Raw genomic sequence first — 21,170 nt, 5'->3', positions numbered from 1 at the left:
CCCTCCCCCAGTGTGCCTGCTCGGACCTTGCTGAAGGAGCGGCCTGGCCACATGTCAACTCACAGGCAGAGTGGGCGATGCCACACGGCCAGCCTCCACATTGACCCTCCGCCTCATGCGCCGCACGTGCCGCTGAACCCGCCACTCCCATTTGGGAGAGGGTGGCCCAACCACGCCCGGAACCCCCGAAGATGTCTCGACAGCAGGGACAGTGGGTGAAACATGTAACACCTGGGGTGTACCATGTGATGCAACGGACTCCCCACTGCTGCTACACTCCGAGGCAGCAGCCTGAAGATGGCTGACTGTGACCATCAACACATTCAGCTGTTCACGAACAGTGGCCAGCTCCTCCTGCGTCCGTACACAGCAGTCACACATCCTATCCATCCTAAGAAATCAATTTACTGTTGAGAGTTAATCAACTTTTAACTAGACTGCTAATTCACTAAAGGCAGTTGACAGTTGACTAAACTGTGGTTGCTAGACACTTCTTATAGAAAACAATGAAAATAAGCAGTACCTGTCTCTGGACTGTATTCAAAACAAACACTAGCACTACTGGCTGACTAAAGGGACTCTCTCTGACTGTATTCAAAATGAACACAAAATCTGTGGAACACTATCACTAGCACTCGACAATTAAAGCTTCCTAGAAGCAAAAACACACGGAAGAAGAAGTGACAAGTAAGAAAAATACAGTAATACTTAAATTAATGTAGCTCGCTGCACAGCAGATGTGATGCAGATGGCAGTTACGATGGCACTGACACTACTGGTACTATGGCTGACTAAAGGGACTCTCTCTGACTGTATTCAAAATGAACACAAAATCTGTGGAACACTATTACTAGCACTCGACAATTAAAGCTTCCTAAAAGCAAAAACACATGGAAGAAGAAGTGACAAGTAAGAAAAATACAGTTAATACTTAAATTAACGTAGCTCGCTGCACAGCAGACGTGAAGCAGACGGCAGTTACGACGACAATGCAATCAACAGTTTCTCACAGCAGATCCAGTAGAATCTGAGTAATGAGTTCCTTTACACTGGCCTACGGAACAGGGAGAGGCCAAATGTATCCCTGGTAAAGCCATTCTTTTAAGTATCTCCAGTACCAAAAGTCACACGGATTTAGTTCAGGTGATCTTGCTGACCATGCATGTGGAAAACCTCTGGAGCTAACATGTTCATGGTAGGTATGCATTAAACAGATCTCTCCCCAGGCATGTGACATGAGGTGTTGCCCCATCTTGCATGAAAACAGTGCTTTCAACACAGCTATGCTCTTCCAAAGCAGTAATCACCTGCTGTACAAGGAGGTCTCAATAATCACCAGAAGTCATGGTGCATCTGAGAGGCAGATTGTCTTCAAAGAAGAATTAGCCAAGAATAAAGGTGCTTGTGAATCCACACCACACAGTCACATACGCTGAGTGCAGTGGCTCTTCATGCACAACACAAAGTTTAACAGTGCCCCTAAATTGACAGTTCTGTGTATTCACTGCGCCCTGGAGTGTAAAATGTGTCTCATTACTCCATAGAATATTTCCTGACCACCCACGTCATCAACTTTGATCCATGCAAGAAACTGCAGAAACAGCAAATTCAGAACATTGTGCAGATCATAGGGTTTCGGTTGGTGCACCATCTGGATCTTGTACAGGTACCAGTGTAAAATAGACCACAAAACTTTTCATGCTATTGGTTGTTGGTTGGACAGTTTTTGTGACACTGCATGAGCACTAGCGCTAATCAGGGCATGTGCTGTGTGGTCAATTACAGCCTTCCTTCTCTAGGTGCCACACCAAGCTTGTTTGTGGATTTTAATTTCATTATCATCTTAATTCATTTAATGATATTGGGCCTCTCCTCAGGCCTTTCAGTCAGTTATACTCTCTCAATGCAACACTTTAATTGGTGCTTTTCACATAAAAAAATTCACTAGCAGTGCACAGTCTCTCTTCTTGATTTCTCAACAGCCATACTTTCCACTCATGTTATGGCTTATCAAATGTCAGCATGGATGTCATACCATCAAACAAACTGTGCATAGCAGCAGATTTGCACCTGATGACCAAAACTGGAACTAATTTTTTTCCAGTGTAAGTTACTCCACATTAATGTATTAACATATTTACCAAGTTTTATTGCCATATGATAATTAAATCCTGCACTGGACCCCCAAGAGTAGCTGCACTTTAATTATAACCACCCTGTAGATAGTACCATTCTTAACATACTATAACATTCCATGTGTGTCTATATTTATATATGTTAGAATTTTAAATGGCACTGTGTAAAAACAAAATAGAATTATCATCTCAAGTCTATATAATAAATGACAATACAAAATGAAAACTCAGATGCCAAACTTTTTATAATCTAATTTGTACATTTTTTCAATGCAAAGGTTCACTATCAGGAAGCAAACACTTTTTTTCTGTTCTGTCCCCCACACTCCTCCTCTCATGATGCTCTACATTGCAAACAGTATCACTAAATAGCTGGATACTGATGTACAGTTGATATGTTTACACTCTCTAGCAAAATTAATAATTCAACTAAGAAATATGTCTTAAAAATGATTAAAGAAAAACACTACTGGTTGGTTTGGACAGTAACTGACACTGTGTGAAGAATAATGTCATATTTATTAATATCTATATGGAAAATGTTCACAAAAATTAAACTACAATTTGATTTACATAGAAAAATTTTTAACCTCCAAGCAGCAGCACAGATAGGCATCAAATAGCTTTTGGAACCAGAGGATCCTTCATAGGATAGTGCAAAAAAGAAGAAATTATTAAATTAAACAAGAATAACCAGGATTTCATTACGAAAATCACCCACAGGTTTATCTCACTGTGTCCAGAGTCCTGGGTAATGTTTCTACTGATTTAGGGCTTGATCTTGTTTCCTCTAACCGTTTCTTCACTTGGAAACCTCTGATTTTCAACCATAGTGTCTCTGATACTTCTTGGCAGCTAAGCATTTTTCCTCTATATATATCCTGCTAACAAAACTGCTTTAATGTGGGAAACAACAATTTCTTAATGAGCCTATATGAGCTTTTTGAATGATTTTTGGCATTTTTTAATTCATTAAAAAATTAAAATTAAATTTCCTAAGAACTAAGCAATGTTGGTGAGTGATAGAAATGTTTGAGTAGTTCTTTTATTGAAAAAATTAATTAGAAATCAATTTTTCCTTTCATGCAGGTGTACGGTATGTTTTCAACTCAACACCAGACTGTGATGTCATCCATGGAGCACTCTACTCATGCTTACGAGCTTTATTTGGATTATCTGTTATTGGAATTCTAATATGTATTTTTTCTTGTATGCTGGTCTATCAGCTTCTCAGGTAAATATAACCTGCACATACACAATTTTCTCATTCCCCTCCCCCCACCCCTCACACACTCACACAATATCCAATAAATCCTACTGAAAATAATTTGGGCTGCAATGCTATGTAAAAGTAATTGAGTTGTAGGTCTTTACCAAAAAATGAAATTACTGCTTTTGAATTTTTGTAGCAACAAACAAAGTATTTAAATACATTAAATTAATTTGGAATTGAAATTAATCACATCATGCTTCAGTTAATTAATAAACTGTGGAAAGTTCTTTTAATAATGGTTATAAATGGTGTAAGTTAATTTCTGAAAAATAATTTATTTAGTTTATAGAAGAAATTATGTATTATACTCTAATGGTTTCATGCATTACTTTCCCATCTTATATGAGACACAGAGCTTTTACAAAGTTTCCTGGGTTGAATAGGTCATTTCTGAATTTTTGGGAGTGGTATAAACCTACAAAGACAATTGGTCTACATCTAGTGCTATGGCCATGCATATCCCACCATCTAAAAAAATCTTAATGTTATTTGCTGAAAATATGACCAGTCACTGCAGGATGCTGGCCTGTCCCAAAGTTGTAATCAATATCACTGAAGATGTATTTTCATTATGTTTGTAACTCTGGGGCCCGTCTTTCAACTTATAGGTACATTTTGATCCTCTCCTGATCAGTTATGGCTAAAATCATTTCAGCAGGCCATCATCATCCATTAATTTTCAGCTGATCCTCTCTTATTTTTATAATGACCTTTACCCATAGCTTGGATAAGGGATAGGAAATGGGGAGTTCAATACTTCTTTGATTGTTGGAGTGCACTATTTTGGCAATGTAAATACAAATTGTTTGTCCTGATTACAAGTGAAGACAGCAGTATATAAAGTGTAAAACAATAAGGTAGTGGATCAGATAATTCCAGTGTAGAAACAATCAAAGAACTTGACGAGACTGGTCAGGAGTTGTAGTACAGAATACTCAACAAGGTTTGGAAAGTAAATATAACAATCAGAGACTACAAGTAATGCATCATCATCCCTCTCTTCAAAAAGGGTTATAGGAAAAAATGCACTGACAGAGTTGTTACTTTGATTTTACTTCCTCTAAAGTATATGAGTCAATTCATGTGGTCAGGTTAAGAAAATCTATTGAATCTGCACTGAAGGTGGAATAACACAACATTAGTCCTAATTGGTAAATTGTTGAACATGTTTTTTCTGAAAACAGTGCATCATGAGAAGAACTGGGAGACAAATAAATTACTTGTAACTATCTTTCTGAACATTGTGAAAGTATCATGTAAGCACATATTGGAATAATTTGAAGAGGGAAACAATTTTACTATGATAATAGTTAAAGAACAGAAGATCAGATACATCTGAAACACAGTCTCAGGTCTAACCTATAAGTTGTTTATCATCATTCCATAATGGATGAAGTACTAAAAGCTATCAAAAAAAAAAAAACTCCAATACCTAATCCCTTTAGCTATCTTCACACAATACATGATAGCAGATGTTATTCACATGATTTCCAATAACATTTGTGAGTGCTCAAATATCATCACTTTGTGGATGTTCATCAATGTGAGCTGCAACACCAGGTAAATTGTCAGTTATACCCAGAATTCCAACTACTCAGATTTGACTTCTGTAAATCAATACATATGAAGCTGCATTAATTTTAATCATGATTGCTGAAGATGCGCAGAGAAAATTCCAAAGGACATTGTGGATACATCAACAGATTCAAGACTGCTTAACATATTGAAAATGGGAGCTTTAAAAACACTCCATCTCCTTCTAGAAAAAACTGCTTTCACGAGAGATCTGAACATCTATGAGAAGTTAAAATTATATAGCCACTGGAAAATAGAACTCAACTCGCTGTATTTGAAGACAGTATACTGCCAAAATGTTTTTTGTGCACATCCCTTGAATTACTCAAAGTTTGTGCTTCTCACTTGTTTCACTCCAAACTTTCCAAGTTTAACTCAAACAAAATTTTAACTTCTACAGTCAAGATACATGCACCAACTGAGGGAGTAAAACACTGTGGGAGGTCATATTTCCATCCATATTTTTGAATGTAGTGATTCTGTAACACTTTCAACCACTGATGTGTAAATTTTTTAATGCTGTATTATAAAATGTCATACTAAAAATGTGTTCAATAAGTCTTTATGTGACAGTGTTTTGAAATGCTTTGTTTTCATACAACACAAGTTCTGGTAGAAAAACCATCAAATAAACCCTTTATATTCAGACTGATGTATTCCAATGAGGTATCTGCTCAGTTCAGCTCCTAATGTAGAAAACTATCTTTTATTGCATTGGTTCGTGATTCACACAATATTTACAAAATCTGGCATGTCCAGTACTGCTGTTGATGCTTGGGAATACTCTTCATTGTGAAATATTGTGTTATCAAGTCACAAAACTAATCATGATGTGGTCTTTACTTCACATGTGCTGACAGAATACACTTTATCTATGATATAGTGGTATAGGGTGTGACACAAGCTGAAGAGATAGCTAAATTAAATCTATGACATGAAGAACTTATTGGGATGGGTATTAAAATCAGAAAAACCAATAGAATGGTTTTAGAGTTTAGCCAAAATTTACCAACAGTCTGTTCTGAAATTGAGAATGAACAGAGAGAGAGAAAGAGACAGGTAGGTAGCATTATAGTTTTAGATATACCATACACTAAAAGAATGGAAACAAAGTACAAATTTTTCCATATTCCCCCATCTAGCATGTTAGATATTGCAGTATTGCTTATGCAGAGCATATTTTCTACCTATAGTGATGTTTGGATATAATCAAAAATTACTAGGCCACCAAAGAGTAATCTCAAGGCAACAATAGCACTTCCACTTTCTCATATACAACGGACAAACAATGATAATATAAACTTTGAAGATATCCAATAACAACTAGGACCACAAAAAAGACTACTGTAAATCCTTGAAGTAGAATGCCTGTAGTGGTATGTTCATATGACAATAGTGGTTCTATATACATCTCCTTGAGTATGCTTTTATCAAAATGCACCTGAAAAGACAAAAAGAGAAAGACATTATGGTGATTACAGGGAGAATCAGATCTTCAAGGACCTAAAAATTATATGTATAAATTGGCATCAGTGTATGAACAAGAACATAAATTGTGTATTAACTAAGCATAATACGACATATACTCAGATTAATGTGACCACTGTCTATGTTCAACATCATCATGCAATAACTACTCACAGATGGCATGTGGCAGCACTAACTGTGGAGGGTATAAAATGTGTGCCAGAGGAATGTGAAAAACAGTGCAGTCATTGTCATAAAGCGGAAATGTAGCAATTCACCTGATGTCAAAAAGGGCATTATCATTGGCTTTTGGATGAAGGGTGGAAGAATTTCCAAAATGGCTAAGTTTGTACACTGTTCGCATGCAGCCATCGTTAAAACATACCATGCATGGCAAACTAGTGCTATCCAAAACTGGTAATGAGGCAACTGTGATGTACCATGGGGCATAGATGACAAGAGTGAACAAAGGCTGTGGAAATGTGTATGGGTAAATACACATGCAACTGTTGCGCAACTGACTACCCAGATGAACCAAGGGGCTATCAATTGTGTCTGCTGAACAACCATTCAGCTAATGTGAATGGGACTAGCAGCAGGCACCTGATTCACACACCCATGCTGACTGCTGTTCATCAGTGACAAAGGCTGGAATTTGCATGTCAGTACTGTAATTGGACATCCACTGAGTGGCAACAGGTGGCCTTTTCAGATGAATCATGTTTTATGCTCCATTGGACAGATGGTTGTTGGTGTCTATGGTGTGAAATGTCTGAAGCCAATACTCTCCAACTAGGAAGGAACATTATAGCCTGGTAATTATTTTCATGGCATTGCCTCAGTGATGTCATCATCCTGAAAGGCACAGGGGATCAACACGAGTATGCATCTATCCTTGAAGACCATGTCCCCCCCTACATGCAGTTTGTTTTTCCTCAGCATATTCACATCTATGAACAGGACATTGTAACATTTCACACAGCTCACAGTGTACATGTGTGGTTTGAAGAACACCAGGATGAGTTTACCAAACTCCCCTGGGCACAACACCAAACTCCCCAGATTTAAACCCAACTGAGAATCTGTGGGACCACCTTGACTGGGCTGTTTGCACCATGGATTCTCAGCTGAGAAACCAAGCACAGGTGGCCATGGTACTGGAGTGGCATGGCTCCACATCCCTGTTTGTGCCTTTGAGAGTCTCAGTGACTCTTTTTGTGTATGTTTGCAGTGGTCTGCATTGCAAAAGGTTGTTATTCAGGCTTTTGACAGATGGTCACATTAACGTGACTGGACAATGTTGAAGAGAGACACATAAAATCACACCCAGCTTGCTGGTCAAGAGAAGTAATTATGATTACAATGAAAATATGTTGGTAAAAATTGCATAGTAATATTACTCAAGTGTCAACTTAATCTAGAAAATAGTTTTACTCATACAACAATTTAAAATGTCCATGCATTGTGTGTTTCATTAAAGTGAATAACCTGAAAAATATGTCATAATTAAAATACTTTGTTTTGAATTCTAGGAACAACAGAAACTTTTCTAAATTAGGGACAGTGTATAAATAGACAGCACACAAAAGGTATTTATAATGAAAAGGTTTTGTGCAGTAAATGTGTCACATTTGCAGAATACTGACCAAAAGCAAATATGAAAATCAATTTTTCAGTGATATTATGCCCTGACTTGTTACTGTAGATGAAAGCTTGATCTACCATATTAAGTGAGAAACAAAACAGTAAGCAAATCAGTGGCATAATGATGTTGCCTTACACCAAAATAGGTGAAGTAAATTTCTCTGGTGCAAAGGGTTGGCCATGATTACCTTTCAAAGAGTAAAACAATGACTGGCTAATACTTAAAACATCTTCTGGACCAATTGCATTACAAAATATATGTGAAGAAGTCTGAAATGTTCCAGAAAAAATCATGACATTGCAAATGACCTGAAAGTTTTTGGCAATGAGGAAATGATAGGGATCTGAGTATGAACTGGTTGGAACATCCACCATGTTGACAACATTTGGCATCTTCTGATGTCTACCAACTATGATTGTGCCATGAGATGTCCATTGTTAGAGGTATGAGGGATAAAACAAGCGCAAAACAAAATGCCTCACATGCAAGTGCAACATTAGTAGCAAACTCCAAGTGACAAACATCAGCCCTCTCATTGCTAGTGTGGTAGGTGGACCAATTCTGGTAGTTCAGGATGTAATGTTGGAGGTAGCTGACTTGCTTAAAAACTGGTGTAACATCTTCTGGTGTGCTTATAGTACTCCCAGACCTAAAAAGAAATTAGCATGGGAAAATATTTTGAGTCACGGGAAGAAGTTAGAGTAGACATAAATGGGTTTATTGAGAACTTAAAAAATCACACTTCAGGGATGTAATCAACACACTGTGGAAATCTTGAACAAGGGGACAAATCAATAAGTGCATGATTTTTTATTTTAAAAAATCTCTCACTGGCAGGCCAAGAACCTTATACCTTGCCCTCATGCAAATAAGAAAGTGAATGCCCACTGACCTGCTAAGAAAGCTACTGCAGTCAGCAGCCATACTTGCTCATATATAATATGCCAAATAGTTTGAGTTTACTGTCAATGAGGAGAGTAGTCATTGCAGAAAAGAAGAGCTCCTAGACATGGTAGGGGACAATGAGGTAGTAGAAGAATATTAATTTGCAAGTGAGGTAACTATAAATGGAGCACTTGTTCATTTGAAGAAGGTTGTATGAGGGTCTAAGCCATTGATTTATAAAATGACCATATTTCAAATTAAGCCATGTCTAAAAAAACTACGAAGAAACTGAATCAGGGTGTGATACAAGGATTTAATCCCTCTCCAATATAAGTCTATGGGCTTAAAAATTATGCCATGTTGCTTGATTGTTGCTTAGTTATAGTTTAATGTCTCAGTCATTACTAGAGACAGCTGGAGAAGGACATGGGGAGGACTCTGCTGTAGTCTTTACACTTTACAGAAAACCATTCTGGCATTTACAAGAAGTAGTTCAGGAAAACATAAATCTGAATAGACAGACAATGATTTGAAGCTTACTCCTTCTAAATTTGAGTCCAGTTTGGATTGAATACACTTGAATAATGCTCCTGATAACTTCACACATTTCTATGCTAACAAAAAACATTATATTCAGAAACAAAAATTCAAATACAGAAGTAATAATTCTGAATGGTTGTGTAGTAACTTTATAATATGTGTCATGCATATGACAAATGCCATTAACAACCTCATAAACTTACTCATAACCATTGAAACATCAATTCAACTGACAAATTCTATTATGGATAATGTTATATTTCATTTCCATAGAGAACAACATTCAAGTAATATAGCACAGTATATAGCCACTTGAATTGTAGTCAAGAAATCCCTATCTCAACATACTGATTTATTTTTGTCACTTAAAATGAAGGCAGAGGTGCTTTCTTTGACAAACACTTGGCTAAGACCCTTTCACATCCTTGTACAAATGAACTGGTGTTCCATCTCTAATACCTCGCTGACAATGAGACATTGAACCATAGAGTACACAAACCTTCCTATTTGTTGACTGTAGAGAAGTTAAATGACTCCCAGGAATGAAATTATTCTTATTTACTGAAGCGATATCATGACAGTGAATATGACCTTTCTCATGTTGCATTACTTTCAGTAGCAATTTATAGTATATAAATGCTTTCCTCAAAATATCATTAAATCATTATGATTTCATGTGCGACATGAGCACATAAATACACTACTGGCCATTAAAAATGCTACACCAAGAAGAAATGCAGATGATAAGTGGGTATTCATTGGACAAATATTATACCAGAACTGACATGTGATTACATTATCATGCGCTTTGGGTGCATAGATCCTGAGAAATCAGCACCCAGGACAACCACCTCTGGCCATAATAACGGCCTTGATATGCCTGGGCATTGAGTCAAACAGAGCTTGGATGGCGCGTACAGGTACAGCTGCCCATGCAGCTTCAACACGATACCACACTTCATCAAGAGTAGTGACTGGCGTATTGTGACGAGCCAGTTGCTCGGCCACCAATGACCAGACGTTTTCAATTGGTGAGAGATCTGGAGAATGTGCTGGCCAGGGCAGCACTTGAACATTTTCTGTATCCAGAAAGGCCTGTACGGGATCTGGAACATGCGGTTGTGCATTATCCTGCTGAAATGTAAGGTTTCGCAGGGATCAAATGAAGGGTAGAGCCATGGGTCGTAACATGTCTGAAATGTAATGTCCACTTTTTATTTATTTATTTTTTATTTATTTATTTATTGTTCCATGGGACCAAATTAAGAAGAAGTCTCCATGGTCATGGAACGAGTCAATACATGAAATTATAATACAATATAAGAAACAGATAAAATGAAATATAAAAAAACATATTCAGGTGACAAGTCGTAAATTTAAATAAAGAAAATCAACACTGTAACACTGGAATTTGCTTAATTTTTTAGCTCTTCCAGGAGCTCCTGGACAGAATAGAAGGAGTGAGCTATGAGGAAACTCTTCAGTTTGGACTTAAAAGAGTTTGGGCTACTGCTAAGATTTTTGAGTTCTTGTGGTAGCTGATTGAAAATGGATGCAGCAGAATACTGCACTCCTTTCTGCACAAGAGTCAAGGAAGTACATTCCACATGCAGTTTGGATTTCTGCCTAGTATTAACCGAGTGAAAGCTGATAACTCTTGGGAATAGGCTAATATTGCTAACAACAAACGACATTAAAGAAAATATATACTGTGAGGGCAATGTCAGAATTCCCAGACTATTGAATAGGGGTCGACAAGAGGTTCTCGAACTTACACCACATATAGCTCGAACAGCCCGTTCTTGAGCCAAAAATACCCTTTTTGAATCAGAAGAATTACCCCAAAAAATAATACCATACGACATAAGCGCATGAAAATATGCGAAGTAGACTACTTTTCATGTTGAAGTGTCATTTATTTCAGATACTGTTCTAATGGTAAATAAAGCAGCATTTAGTTTCTGAACAAGATCCTGAACATGAGCTTTCCACAACAGCTTACTATCTATCTGAATGCCTACGAACTTGAACTGTTTCGTCTTGCTTATAATATGCCCATTCTGTCTGACCAAAATATTGGTTCTTGTTGAATTGTGAGTTAGAAACTGTAAGAACTGAGTCTTACTGTGATTTAGCATCAAATTATTTTCCACAAGCCACGAACTTATTTCATGAACTACATTATTTGATACTGTTTCAATATTACACACAAGATCCTTCACTATCAAGCTGGTGTCATCAGCAAACAGAAATATTTTTGAATCACCTGTAATACTAGAAGGCATATCATTTATATAAATAAGAAACAGCAGTGGCCCCAGCACCGACCTTTGGGGAACGCCCCACTTAACAGTGCCCCATTGGGACTGAACATCACTACCACTCTCAATATTGCGGAGAATTACCTTCTGCTTTCTGTTCTTAAAGTAAGAGGCGAACCAATTATAAGCTACTCCCCTTACTCCATAATGGTCCAACTTCTGCAGTAATATTTTGTGATCAACACAGTCAAAAGCCTTCGTTAAATCAAAGAAAACACCTAGCGTTCGCAACCTTTTATTTAATCCATCCAAAACCTCACAGAGAAAAGAGAATATAGCATTTTTAGTTGTTAAACCATTTCTAAAACCAAACTGAACATTTGACAGCAAATTATGTGAATTTAAATGCTCCAGTAACCTTGTATATACAACCTTCTCGATAACTGTAGCAAACACCGATGGCATAGAAATAGGTCTATAATTGTGACTTCTGAAATTTTCCCGGCGTATTTCTTCTTCTAATAATTTCCGGGTATCCGGAATCTGGCTGCATACCCGGAAATTATTAGAAGGTCTATAATTGTCAACATTATCCCTGTCTCCCTTTTTATAAAGTGGCTTCACTACCGAGTACTTTAATCGGTCGGGAAACCGACCACTCCTAAAGGAAAAGTTACAGATATGGCTAAGTACTGGGCTAACATACATAGAACAATACTTCAGTATTCTGCTAGATACCCCGTCATATCCATGAGAGTTCTTGGTCTTTAGTGATTTAATTATTAACTCAATCTCCCTCCTGTCAGTATCATGGAGGAGCATTTCAGGTAACAGTCTCGGAACACTTTTTCTAAGAGCGCTATATGATTCCCTGTTGGGACTAGGTTTCTATTTAGTTCACCTGCTGTATTCAGAAAGTGATTATTAAATACTGTACATATATGCAACTTATCAGTAACATGGACATTCCCACTATGCACTGATTCTATATCCTCGACCTGTCTCTGCAGACCAGCCACTTCCTTTATGACTGACCATATGGTTTTAATTTTATCCTGAGACTTAGCTATTCTATCTGCATACCACATACTTTTTGCCTTCCTAATAACATTTTTAAGCACCTTACAATACTTTTTGTAATGGGCTGCTGCATTTAGATTTTCACTGTTTCTAACGTTTTGATATAATTGCCACTTTGTTCTACAAGATATTCTTATCCCTCCAGTCAGCCACCCAGGCTGCCTGTTTGTGCTAGTACCCTGTATTGAACGTTCTAACAGAAAGCAACTTTCAAAGAGCACGAGAAAAGTCGCGAGAAAACCATTACATTTATCGTCTACTGTATCAGCACTATAAACATCTTGCCACTCTTGTTCCTTGATAAGGTTTACAAAAGTCTCTACAGCAACTGGATCAGCTTTCCTAAACAGCTGATGACTATATTTAACACGTGTTGCAGCACAAAAATCTTTTAGAGTTAAAATTTGTGCATCATGATCTGAAAGGCCATTCACCTTTTTGCTAACAGAATGCCCTTCTAGTAATGAGGAATGAACAAAAATGTTGTCTATGGTTGTTCTACTGTTCCCTTGCTTTCTGTCATCAGCGCACTCCCAAGTCTCATGTTATTACGCCTGATGGCTGTATTAAGATGAGACCGATCGTGACGCTGAAACAGTTCCACGAAATGCACATTCGTGTTGCCAGTCTGAGTGGCTATCTTTTCCAGGTCACCACCTATGTCATACTCCCCATCCCTATCAATACTATTACCAGCCCCACACACAATCACTACCTGATCCTCTTTAGTAAAATCCCTACATAACCCCCCTATGTTAACAGTCACCTGAGCCAATCCTGCATTAGGCTTCACAATGCTGGTGACCTGGTACTCACTCCCCAGCACTTCCTGCAACTGCTGGCCTACACCTCTGCCATGAGAACTACCTAACAGCAGAACCTTCTTCTTCCTCTTTGACTTTGCAACTGTTCTAGCCACCGCAACTACTGAGGTCTGCTGCATACTTCCTACATCTACAGCTACTAGAGATTCCTCTCCACTAGACTCTGACAGTTGGTCATATCTATTGTAAACACCAATAGTAAAACTATCTGAAAATCTTCTTCTCCTAGCAGATCTATTGCCAACAGCCAGCTCCCATTCCCCGACCCCCTTCTCCCTCATCCTATCTAGCTCCTCCTGTGCGTTTTTCAACTGCACCTGAAAGGCCTAGATCTTACACTCCTGCTCCTCTATCAACTTACTCTTGCTACATAACCTGCAGTTCCAGGAGAGGAATTCATCAGAATGCCCACTGACTTCCCCACTGCATTCCCCCCAGTGAAAATACTTTGAACAAGTCTCACACCGCAATCCACTACTCATGAACCTACGGCAAAGCCCACACTTCTCACTCATGGTAAAATTTTACTTTTTCTAAGTTCCGCTACTACAATAAGAAGATGTTAAGAACCTGACTGCAATAAACACAAACTTACTCTACAAGGGAAGTAACTACTATTATTAACAGTATTAATAAACAACAAATGTAAATAAAGCAAAAGACTAATACAGAAAGAGAATCAAACGTCTAATGACACAGTAACAAAGCTGAAAACAGTTCCCAAAAGGTTCTTCTGAAATTATTTCACCAGAAAACACAAAAAACGCCAGTTGAAGACTACTAAAGTTCCTAAATAAACCACTATACACAAACAGTTAATTAGTACTTAGCTTTCGATGCGCCGCTACAGCTGCAACTGGTCAGTGCTGAATGTAAACACAGGTAAGAGGTTACGTTGCTTGGTACGAAACACTCACAAATATCAGGTCACAACACAAGAAAGGCAGAGATGAATGAAGAAACCACTAATAAGTCATATCTATTGTAAACACCAATAGTCAAACTATCTGAAAATCTTCTTCTCCTAGCAGATCTCTTGCCAACAGCCAGCTCCCATTCCCCGACCCCCTTCTCCCTCCTCATCCTATCTAGCCCCTCCTGTGCGTTTTTCAACTGCACCTGAAGTGCTGGCAGTTCGAACAAGAGGTGACCGAGATGTGTAACCAATGGCACCCCATACAATCATGCCCAGTGATACGCCAGTATGGCGATGATGGATACACACTTCCAATGTACGTTCACCACCATGTCACCAAACACGGATGTGACCATCATGATGCTGTAAACAGAACCTGTATTCATTCAAAAAAATGATGTTTTGCCATTTGTGCACCCAGGTTCGTCATTGAGTACACCATCAAAGGCGCTCCTGTCTGTGATGCAGCGTGAAGGGTAACCACAGCCATGGTCTCCGAGCTGATAGTCCATGCTGCTGCAAAACGACGTCGAACTGTTCATGCAGATGGTTGTTGTCTTGCAAACGTCCCCATCTGTTGACTCAGGGATCGAGACATGGCTGCACGATCCGTTACAGCCACGTGGATAAGATGTCTCTCATCTTGACTGCTAGTGACACGAGGCCATTGGGATCCAGCACGGTGTTCCGTATTACCCTCCTGAACCCACCGATTCCATATTCTGCTAACAGTCATTGGATCTCGATCAACGTGAGCAGCAATGTCGCGATACGATAAACTGCAATCGTGATAGGCTACAATCAAACCTTTATCAAAGTTGTAAACGTGATGGTACACATTTCTCCTCCTTACACGCGGCATCACAACAACGTTTCACCAGGCAACGCTGGTCAACTGCTCTTTGTGTATCAGAAATCGGTTGTGTGAATGCTCTGAAAAGCTAATAATTTGCATATCACAGCACCTTCTTCCTGTCAGTTAAATTTCGCGTCTGTAGCACGTCACCTTTGTGGTGTAGCAATTTTAATGGCTAGTAGTGTAGATCATCTGTATCATTAGTAGCAGTTGCCAGAAAAGATGCTCTTTATGTTACATTGCATGTTATATTATGGAGCAGCATCTATTGGAAGAAATAGTGTTTTCCCTTAGAAGTAGTGCATAAAATTCATTTATGTGAGTTCTTAGTTGTCTAGATGCAACAGATGTGTACATTTGCAGTTCTATTGAACAGACAGTGTAGTTTTTCTGCTCACTATATGCTTAATAGCCAGTTAACACTCTTTTCCACTTGTAGAAATGCCAAATTTTCAAGTTCTTATTATCTCTTAAAGTCAGATGATTCCAGTTCTCCTATGTGTTGAATATGGAAGGACAACTTTTGTAAATAATCTGAAGAGACTGCTAACCAACTCCATATGAAACACCTGTTCATCATGAGAAATTTCACATTTACCACTTTCCCCACATGGAGACTCTGAACAACCCTACACAGATGTTTTGAATCTTCACATTCTTGAACACCCCTCACTATACTAAATGATAGAAGCAACACGTTACATTTGCACATTTGGATTTCCGATTATATAACTTCAATTTAATGGAGTGTTGAGCTCCAATTTAAAATGTCAAATGCAGAAAATTAACCTAAATATTCACAGTAACGGTAATGAACATTACTAACAGCCAAGTATTGCACACCAAAATCTAGTCACACTTGCTACTAAATGCAACAGTTAGAAAACATGTCTAAATAATAACTGGGATTCCCAGAGTGCTACTTACATGTAAAAAAAAATAATACCTATCATGGCAATTTTTTCATTATTAATGCAATGTCCAGCATATTTCTATACATTTCTGTGAGAAGTGCAGCTTGGTTGTAGTGAGATTTTATGTTTTATTGATGTTTTTGTTTCTTTTGAACAGTTTCTTTTGGATTTCCCATTACAGTGATAAAATTTACTGAAAATGTTTCTTTAAAATTATGACTTCATGACTATAATTGTTGAAATTAAATAAATACAATCTTAGGTTAAGTGTGCACAGGATCAGCTATGATTTAAATCCATATCTGCAGCTCTTTCAGCCAATCTCTGTCACCTGAATAAATACAAAACAATCCAAGCCTTTGGAAGATGTTTTCATCAGCATGGCTAAGAAAGCAAAGTATCTGAGAACCACAACACAATTAACCAATAATAATATGATCACTTTACAAAATATTAGTCAACTTCCCCACTCCTCTCCTCCTGCCCCACCCTCCATGTCAAGAGAGCGACACTTTCGAGCACTGCAGAATTGGTACCAGGTCATCCACTACTGACATAAGCTATATCAATGAAGTGGTGTATATGTGCCAGTTGGTTGAATGGAATCGGTGCAATTCCACGGATCACCATGGTGACATGACAGAAAGGAGCTAACATGATGATTCCCACACATAAATGATGCTGCCAGATCTGTTAGTGTATTAATATGGACTGTACAATGTGTCTACAAGGAATGATATACCATTCAGGGCCATGTAATATGGTATAAACCAATGATCATAAACAGATCCTAACTGAAAAATGTCACACCTCAGCAATGACAACTAGTTTCAAACTCTACTGACATTTTGCTGCTGTCATTGACTTCAGAGCCATCTCAACCAGTTTCCAAGGGAACCTTGTGAAGGGAACTACATGTAATATGACATTTAGAGTTGGGTACCTGGCAAAAGACCATCACTCAAAGCATTTCATAAAGCTGCCTATCTTCAGTGTGCCAAACAACACACAAACTGGATAGTAGCTGACTGGAAGCAGATGTTTTTGAATGATGCAAGGTGACAAGTGAACTGATAGTCCAATAATGCATTTAACCTGCAGTGTGAGGAGAGTGTATACTATGATCAAAATAACAAAGTAATTGACTGTTCAGCATGGGAAGAGATGATGTTGTCAGTTCACCTAAGCCTATGCATGCAATATGGCAGTGACAGCAAGAGCTGGGCAATTCCATTCTGAATACATTCACATGCCGCTCATTAATGTGCAGTACTGGGTTTATTTAAAAGAAAGCAATGGAGACAATGAAAATTAACCATGATTATTACATTACTGGTTGCAAGTATCATCCACAGCTGGCTGTAGCAACTAGAAACTGATGATACAGCAGAGAAATACAACAACAGTGAACAGAAGGCATGACTGAGCTCATTTTTTGACTGATTGTTGCTGTCCTGTAATCAAACAGCTGTCAGACACCTTTTTTTATTCTGATCCAGACGTAGTTCAGGTCAGAGTTAGTTCCATAGTTTTTTGAAGATGTTTTTCACAATGTGACTTTAGCCCATTTATTCAAGTTACTGTGAACATTCTTGGTGACCAAGGATAGCCTTTTCTTCTACATCTTCATGATGAGTATGCTGTGGATACTTCAATCCTCCAAGATGACAACAGCCATTTTCACAGAGCAGCATGTATAAATTCTGGTTTGATGAACACTCAGGCACCTTATTGAATTTCAACTGACATATAAATTACCCAATGTTAATCCCATAGAAAATGTCTGGGACCATTTGAAACAGCAGGTGAAATCTAGCAGTCAACATCCCCACAATTTTGTAGCTCTACAGGTTCTAATCACAAATGGGTGGTTTGAGTTGGATGTGACATACCTAAAGAAATTTGTGGACTCTCTTCCTCACTTTTTGAGCCCATTATCAAGATCAGAGACTGTGTTACCCAGTATTAGTATAACACCTTCTGAGAGTGACTAGTTTTTGTCCAATGTGCGTACCTTCAAATACTAAAATGACTGCTTGAGCCAATACAGCAAAAAAATTGTCCACATTGTAGTGATCCAAGGTTCCTCCAAAATGACAATGTTCTTGATCCTATGTCATGAAGTATTAGACAGTTCATGGCCGAAATGAAATGCCCAAAATTTTGCACCCACCTTACTCAGCAGGTCCAAACTCCTATGTGACCTTTTCCTCTTCTGTAGAATGAAAAAGGCCTATAAGGCAAAAGTCCTCAGAACTTAGAAGATGTGAAATCAGAATACACATGAAAAAGAATTTTTGAAAACAAGCATTGAAATCGAACTTCATCATTAATGGGATGTTAAACTCTAATCTTCCTTTCTTTTTCTTTGTAGCATGGCTTCATTTATACCTCATTTAGGATGAAAGCTAGGAAGTATAGGGTTTAACATCCCATTAACAATGATATGGGACCAATGACCAAGCAGTTTGGTCCCTCCCCCTGCCTTTAAACTGACCAACCAACCAACAACAAAATCATCAGAGGCAATAATACTGAGTCCATGTGGCTCAAAGGTTTGGTGTGAGTCTTTCAATTGGATGACTCTTCAGAAACTTACATGTCCCTAACCTACCCTAGTAATCATATGAGGGAAAGCTGAAGTACAGTTTAATGTGGAATCCAAACCACCTGTCAGTCCTGGTGAATCTTCACATCATTGAGAGGTGAAGGATAGTTAAAGGCAGATGGAAATACTTTGTGGTCTGGCCGAGATTTGATCCTGCAACCTTTCAGTTTCCAGATATGTGCTTCACCATTAGACCATCAGGCGTGACTATTATTAAAAATGGGTCATACTAGGAGATCATTGAATTGCAGATGGATGGAAACCACTCACTCCATTGTGGCCACCCATTGTCAAGAAATGAAGTTAACCACATTAAAAAAATACTTGTTTTCTGGTTGTCATGGTGATTAGAAATAAACCACAAACATATCCCATCAAACCACAAACACAATTTTTTTAATTCATTAAAAATTTCATGTATCTCAGTTACTGTCATAAAAGCACAAAAAATCAACATCCACCTCATAAAGTGGAAAATATGATTATTTGGAAAAGTAATCAGTCAACACATCCCAATTTCAATACCATAGAGCTAATTCAAATCTTTTTTTCTGTGTGTATGGACATTGAAGTGGTGAATGAAAATTTGTACCAAGGCCAGGATTCAAACCTGGGTCTCTACTCACTAGGCAGATGCACGACCACTATGCCACACTGGTGCAGTGGCTTTGCACAACAGCATGGACAACCTAGCACATCTCCCTCCTCAATCCAAATTCCCATTCACACCTCGGCCCACTTGGTATTCCCCCCAAAACTTGAACAACAATGCAGAGTCTCTCCCGCTCTATTGGAATAATACCTCAGCATCAAATAAAATGGAGAATCCTGTCCGAAATCCAATCATAGGTGCTTTAATCAAATAAAACTGTTTTTCATTCATTGCTTCAGTCTGCAAATATACATCATAGATATTTGAGACTTGAAAAAAGTTGCCGGAACCATATGGCTTCATTTGATCAAATTTTTTCTGTTTGTGCACCATTTTTAGCATGGTTAAAGTCCATCTGTCTCCTTCAGTAATCTATATACAGCAGAATTCACCAAAAAAGTGTGGTATACATGACTCTTGTTGCCTCCTGGTTCATTTGAATGGTGAGTTGTCCCTCTATAGTATGGTGGTAGGTCATAATGTATTAGTGTAGGCAACATAAACTGTGGACATGGTGCCCTGCAGTTTTCTCAAAAGCTATTCATGATGGGGCTGCTAGCCCTCTAACAAAATATTTTCAGCACAGAGCTATGCAAGCAGTTCACAAACTTCACTTAGCAAAGCATATAAACTGACAGTTAGGGTCAAATGTGGCTCATTTGTAACTGAATCTGGATTATAAATTTATAGGCAAATAGAAAAAGAAATGAAAAAGTTACAATTCTAACTTCACATTTATTGGAGTGTGTTTTAATTTTTCAGTCATGAAAAAAAGAAAATGTACTGGGAACAACTGGAGATGAGGTGTCGTTATATGTATCGACAACAGCACACAGCACGCCACTGCAACTGCTGCGATGATTGCCGCTACCCACTTCCACATGAAGGATTCCCTTGGGAGGTTATGGATGAGAGGTAACAAACCTTTAATTGAATTTATGTGTTAGAATAAAATATTATTAAAAGTATACAGAAATAACAAAACCATCTACATACAGATTACACCTACAACTCTTAAAATACACCAATACAATATTCCCCTTTCACAGTGGCATGAGGGACTGTTGCCAACAACTTTAACATGGATAATTACTTGGTTAAATTGTAAAATATATTAAGTTACATATAAGTTACTAACAAAAACTGAAAAATTTCATTTATCATCAGCAATTAAGATATGTAACATATAGCAGTGAGTGAAATTCATTCCCTTATGTACTTGACCAGTGGGCATCAAATAACCTTCATCATGAACTATGTTTCCTAACATCACATCTAGGTGGTGATAAATGTAATATGATTGACAATGTATAGTAGTTCTGCCTTTATATAAAACTGCCAATCCCTAAGCATATAAACTGACAGTTAGGGTCAAATGTGGTTCATTTGTAACTGAATATAGATTATAAATTCACAGGCAAATGGAAAAAGAAATGAAAAGGTTTCAATTCTAACTAAAACACCATCATCAGCTGTTCAGTATATTTTGATACAACTAAAGAGTGGAAATGGAAAATGTTCTAGATGCCAAATTTCACA

At 38.0% G+C, this 21,170-nt stretch overlaps 1 protein-coding gene across 1 annotated transcript in view; it reads left to right on the top strand.

Moving 5' to 3' along the window:
* LOC124556306 overlaps positions 1-21,170 on the top strand; it is a 307,525-nt gene that overhangs the window by 268,947 nt on the left and 17,408 nt on the right. The window contains exons 6-7 of the mRNA XM_047130279.1: positions 3,225-3,369; positions 20,394-20,546. Coding sequence (XP_046986235.1) covers positions 3,225-3,369; positions 20,394-20,546 — 298 coding nt within the window. The remainder of the gene's footprint in view (positions 1-3,224; positions 3,370-20,393; positions 20,547-21,170) is intronic.

The sequence above is a fragment of the Schistocerca americana genome, chromosome X, assembly GCF_021461395.2.
Source record: "Schistocerca americana isolate TAMUIC-IGC-003095 chromosome X, iqSchAmer2.1, whole genome shotgun sequence".
NCBI lineage: Eukaryota > Metazoa > Arthropoda > Insecta > Orthoptera > Acrididae > Schistocerca > Schistocerca americana.
This window is presented reverse-complemented; position numbering and strand designations above follow the sequence as displayed.